Source organism: Gymnogyps californianus, chromosome 2 (assembly GCF_018139145.2).
Source record: "Gymnogyps californianus isolate 813 chromosome 2, ASM1813914v2, whole genome shotgun sequence".
Classification (NCBI taxonomy): Eukaryota; Metazoa; Chordata; class Aves; order Accipitriformes; family Cathartidae; genus Gymnogyps; species Gymnogyps californianus.
This window is the reverse complement of record NC_059472.1, coordinates 123,653,057-123,659,056: the sequence shown is the minus strand read 5'-3', so window position 1 is coordinate 123,659,056 and position 6,000 is coordinate 123,653,057. Positions and strand designations below refer to the sequence as shown.

Below are 6,000 nucleotides of genomic sequence, written 5' to 3'. Positions count from 1 at the left end.
ATAACCACCACAATTAGGCTGGGGCCGGGAGTTGATCTTGGTGGCGAGAGATCTGCTTAGTTAGCGTTTGCTGTTTCGGGGCGATTGAAGGCCATCGTACCAAGGACACGCGCGCACACGCGCGCACACACACACACACACACACGCTCACTCTTGCACACACACACACACGCACACACACACACACGCTGGATACAAAAGTCTGGAGGATCTAGGGGAGAATTGCAGCCGCCGGATCGGTGCAGCAGCGGCGGCCAGAGCCATGCGTGTCACGGCCTCCTGAGGGGGGAAAAAAGGAAGGAAGGAAGGAAAAAAAAAGGAAAGAAAGAAGGAAAAAAAGAAAAGAGGGAGAAAGGAAAGCACAGGAAAGACGCGGGGTGGTGGAAAGTGTTTGCCTGCTTTTGTCTCGCAATACAGTGAACTGGAAGATGGAGATGGATGTTAAGGGAGTTTCTCCGTGCCCGGAGCCCATCCCCCCGGCGGCGGGGTCTGGCGGCTGCCCGCACCAGCGCCCGCACCACCGCGATGGGCAGCCCGCGGAGCCGGCCCCCGCCGCCGACAGCGGCCACCCGGAGCGGAGGCACGGCAGCGAGAAAGAGGACAAAAAGGTAGGTCCGCTCCGCCGCTGGCCGGCCGGCCGGCCGGCCGGCGCCGCGCCCGCCGGAGGGGCCGGCTGCCCGGGGCCGCGCTCGGCGGGGCGGGCGGCGGCGGCGGCGGGTCCGCTCCTGCTCCCGCTCCCGCCCGGCCGCGGCCGCGCCGCCGCGGGCGGCCCCGCGCCGCCCTTTGTCAGCGCGGCGGCGGGAGGCGGGGGGCCGGCGGCGGAGGTTGTCTGAGGACACGGGGGCGGCGGGGCGGGGAGGCGCGGGGCCGCCGCCGCTGCCGCCGCCGCCGCGGGGCCCGGGGCGCCGGGCATTGTTCCGCCCGCCCTGCGGGAGCGGCGCCGCGGGCGGCGGCCCAGGTGCCGCCGCCGCGAAAGTTTACCTCACTTCGAGGGGCCAGCGCCGGCAGGGCCGCCGCTCCCCTCCCCTCGCCTCGGTTTTCACCCAGCGGCGAGGGGCCAGTCACCTGGGGGGAAGGAGCCCGGGCGCCGTGTCCCTCCAGCCCTGCTGTGTCATTGTGGACCGGGGGACGGCTGCTCGCTGCCGAGTGAAAACCTGTGGGTGACAGAGTTCAACGAGAAATGGGTCAGATCGCATCCTTTAGTGCGGATATGTCGGCTGCTGGAAGAATCGGAAAGTAGGGAGGATGGGATGGAAAAAGGTTGCCATTAAGATAATGTCAGCGGAGTGCATTGATCAGTGCTTTTGTCTGTGGGCACTGTCTTCAGTTCCATTCATTTTTCTCGGCATGGGTTTACCAAACTGAAGCCGATGAATTCTGCTGCGTCTGTAGGTCTGTAATAGGCAGAGACTGATAAATGTGTAAGTTTCATCGTAATACGGTGATTGTTGCAAGGAGTGATCCGTGTGTGCTAGACCGTAAAACAGATCCGTTTGTATTTTATTGAAATCAGAGTAATTCTCTGAATGGACAGATACCCCAAAACAGATTATAGTCCTGGCGTAAATGATGAAGAGAAATGTTGCCATGTACTGCATTTGAGCCGTGTTTCTTCAACTAGTTTTACTGTAGTTTGGTTTTGTTACAAATGTGTAAGAGAACAGTAACACAATGAAGGAATGTAAACCAGCAGTGCAATAAATTAATGCAACAACTATGTCACACCACGTATTTGCATGACTAGAGTTGCAATTATCATGAGAAATACAAGGTATTTTGGAAAAAATGATATTTCTAACTGCAGACCCCGAGTTTGTAGTGTTTACCTCCTACACTTTTAGGTTTGTTACTGTTTGGTAAAATCTGTCCTATTGTTTTAAGTAAAAGAGAGGATCAAAAACTGATCATTTGAACAGGGCCTGCACAGTTTAATAAGGTGGATACAAGGGCTCTATTTTTAAAATGATAACGGGTGGTTTACACATCGTGATAGATGAACACAGAATTTCATCTCCCTTGAGTTTATGAATATTTCATCTGTCGTGACTGCATGTTACTGTACGTAGCTAAATGATTTGTGTGTGTGTGATTGTTTCTAGGATCCCTTTCCTTGCATCATGTTACTTACTGGAACTTAAAATGCTTTTATTTCAAAATAATTAAAATGTAGAGACAAGGTTGCCATTTACACATGAGTTGGTTGTGCCAGTGCCTTGAGCATTTAAAAACCCTGCCATCAGCAGAAATCCATGCTCAGTGGTTACTTTCTGATGTGCCACACAGTCTGTCTAATGTTTTACCAATCACGGACATGAGGAAGGCAAACAAGGTATGACTGAAGGTGAATGAACACTGGAGAAGGCCTGATTCTCTGGTGTGGCTAATTAATGTGTTTAGATAACTCAGTATTGCACTGTTTTATTCTGTATTTGCCAGCATTTTCTGGACATAGAAACAGAAGTAGTACCTTTTTTTGTCCTAGTTGTAGCCATGCTAAAGTACTGTGACATATTCCTTTTTTTTTAATCCACTATCAGCTTTTCCAGGCTTGCCATTGCCAAGGTGGTTGCAATGACTAGCTCGTATTTTTGGGAAGTGCTGTGATATTTCAAACCTCCCTAAATGTATGTATCTTTTCTGGATGCTGTCCCAGGACAACCAGTACTTCTTATTAGTGCAGAAGTATTTCAGATATCTGGTAAAATAGTGGCACCAGAAATGTGATGAGAAGGGGAAAACCCATTAAAGTGATAGTAAAATCCAACACTATTGTGAAAAAAATATTCCAACCACAAAACAAAACCCAAGTATTGCTGGAAATATCATCTAAGAACTTTCTAAATGGATTGAAATAACAGTACTGTTGTTTATTTGACCCTTAAACAAATGTCAGAGGCACACTGATACATCCTAGAAGTGTAAGCACTCTACGTGGAAATTGTAAAGGACATTAGAACCTGGTTTCCTGACATGTCTATGCTTATGAATAACTAAATATTGAGATTTTACATCATCTCATGATTCCACTGTCAGGACTTGCTTTTTGGGATCATGCTTCAATTATAAAAAGTCTTATATTTTATCGTTGAGCTTCATTTCCACTGGAGGTGAAGAGTTTTGCTTCTATCTAAATGGAGCTGAGTCAAATTTACGCCCTAATAAAGCTATTTTTTGTCACTGCCTCCAAAAGAAACATTGCTGAATTAACCAAAGAAAGTATTTTCCTAATTCTATGGAATTTCAGTAGCAGGTACTACCATAGTGTCAATTATATGGATATTAGAGGTTTTTTCCAGTGCTGTATGTTCATTTTTTATTGGTCTTTGAACTTCAATAAAATTGTGAAATGTGCATAACTTCAAATATATCCCACTGTCTTCAGCTGGGATGCTGACATGCGGAAGTGTATGCTTAAGTGCTTTGTTGGAGGAAGACCTAGGTTCCCTGCCGTATATCTTTCTGTGTTGAAACCATCTCTGACCAATGTATGAGAAGAGAAATTATGAAGATTGACTTTATAATTTATTAAGTATACGGTACTTGGTGCTTTAAAGCATAGTTGCCATTTAGGTGGGAGAAAATTAAGCAGAAATAGTAGAGTGTAAGATTTAGAAGATGGTTGACTCTATAAGGATACTATTTTTTCTCTTAAAGCAAAACACATCAGAAAATATTTTTCAACACTCCTACAGTGTTTTCTGTTATTTTTGTTAAAAGCATGTAGGTCTAACCCTATATACAGCAGCATTTTGACATTCTCCAGTGTGGCAAAGTGGGTGATTGGGGGAGAGAACACCATGCAATCCTGGCTGTTTATTCCCGGCTGGAGGTGCAGCTGATGCCTGTGACAGGTTGTGTGGGTGGGTCGTCACACCGTCTTGCCACTCGTGACTTGGTGCAAAGGGATGCAGGCCCATAAATTTTACCAAGGATTCTTTCCAGCTTATATTGGAGTGAGAGCATCTTTGCAAGGATCAGTGTAGGGAGCACTTTGAGAGTTGAAGGCAGCTCTGCAATTCCTTTGCAGATTGGTGGCTATGGGTGACATTTGTCACAGCTGACATTATGACCAGAATTTTCCCAGGGGTGGTACCCCGAGTTAGGACTTTTAAGCCCTTAGCTACAGCCAGTGTGTTACAGTGTTTCCATTTTCCGAAGTACTGTGTACTCCAAAAAGTTGGTCCTAGGCATGGGTTCGGTAATGTAACGTTGCATACCCAAATAAGAGCATTTTATTTTGTTTTCCACTGAGGAAAACCTCTGTATGTCTGAGGTTTGCACAAATCATTTAGCACAAATGATTTACAAGCACAGCCAGAGCTTTCACTTTATACCTACATTCCAGATACAAAAACCCCTGTGAAATAGCTCCAAGGTGAAGAACTTTCTGTGTATTTACATGAAAATGAGCACACAAAGGTTACAGCAAAAGCCAGCCTATCTGGGCTGCGTACATTGTATTCTGGTTCAAAAACAATTTGCCAGTGTTTGATATAAGCGTTCTGAAGTGTTTTGTGGGCTTATTTGTATGTCATTTCCCAGAATTCTCGCCTGTGATATTGCTGTGCGAGAGTGGTACCCAGGTGTGAGCTTCTAGAGGGGAAAAGCTGAGTGCTTTGGGGAAAGGCACTTGGTATTAACTTGGGAATTCTGTTCTGCTGTACACGTGATCTGATCTAATTGTCAGTCTCTGAAAGCCTTCCGCTAGTGTATTTACAGGACTAGTGCTATCAACAATACGGTGGTTGTTCACTCATCCTCCACAAGAGGTAGGTCAGGAAGAGTGGAAGACTCTTCAGGCGCAATTCTTTTTTAATAATTTCTCTTATGTATTTAGTTTTGTTTGGTTTGAAAAGCCATATATTACTATGTGTTTACATTTAGAGAAGAGAAGGCCCAAGAAATGCAGTTTATGCTTGAAGCAGATGGTGGAAAGTTTCTTTTGGGGGACAGATCACTCCAGTCTCATGTCAGATGTGCTTATCTTACCTTAGGCAGTTCCACTGTGCAGAGGAGAGTAGTTGTCAACCACTGTCTTTTTCCTGGAGGTTTAGGTGTTTTTTCAGATAACCTGGACCCAGCCCATTGAGCAACTTGAAGTTAAGATCCAAAAGCTGAAACTGAAATCAGTAGTGGATAAGGGGAACAAGTCCGGAGTGTGTGGGACAAAGAAAGCAGAGTTGGACAACACTACCAGTTGCTGGTGGTAGCAGCTTCTCCTGGTAATCGTATAAAATGCAACACCTTGTATTAGCTGGAGTTTCCAAGTACTGAAGGCTTTGTGCCATGTGTATCATGGGCTGTGGTCCTGCCAAGATGTAATGCAGGCATGAATAGTCAAGGTCAGGCCATTGTTTGCCTGGATGGACAAATTCTTAGCCACCTAGAGACGGCAGAAAATTTTACTTGTGGCTGTTGCTGTTCTGAGAGTTTGATGTCAGACAGAAACTCCAGTGTACCTTTAAAGTGTGGACAGAGCTGGAGAATAATGGGTCTTTCTCTAACTCATTGCTAAGAATGTTTCAGAAATCATTCCTCAGCCCAGCAACATCTACTCTGTCTTTTTCAGGTCCACTTTTAAGCACCTATTCTTCATTCTTAAGCTGTTCCTTACCATGCTGTGGGCCATCATGATATTGGTATTGATCTGCATAGTTCAGTGTCTTCCTGATGAAATGGCCTGGAAAAAAGCTTATTCTGTGCTAGCACCCTGTTCTTCCAGAGTTCCCAGAGCCTGCTGGCTGTCTGGGTGGTGAGTCTGTCCCAAAGCCACAGACCCAGGATGTGCTGAGTCCCTCATATGCAGATGTTTGTCCTGCAGGCTCCCAGGTCACAGCTCCAGGGCAGGCTCTAATTCATGGCAGCATGGGGAGGCTCCCAGATGCGTCTACCTGGAATGGCTGCCCAGAGCCACAGTACCTGGCAGGTGCCTCTGGAAGGGAGGTTTTGGTCCTTTGTATTGCTGCTGTGGGCAGCAAAGCTATTAACTGTTAACCTGCT

General features: G+C 46.6%; 1 protein-coding gene across 1 annotated transcript in view; it reads left to right on the top strand.

The window, feature by feature from the left end:
• Positions 1-216: 216 nt before the first annotated feature.
• RBMS3 (RNA binding motif single stranded interacting protein 3) overlaps positions 217-6,000 on the top strand; it is a 711,100-nt gene continuing 705,316 nt past the window's right edge. The window contains exon 1 of the mRNA XM_050891487.1: positions 217-608. Coding sequence (XP_050747444.1) covers positions 429-608 — 180 coding nt within the window. The 5' untranslated portion in view covers positions 217-428. The remainder of the gene's footprint in view (positions 609-6,000) is intronic.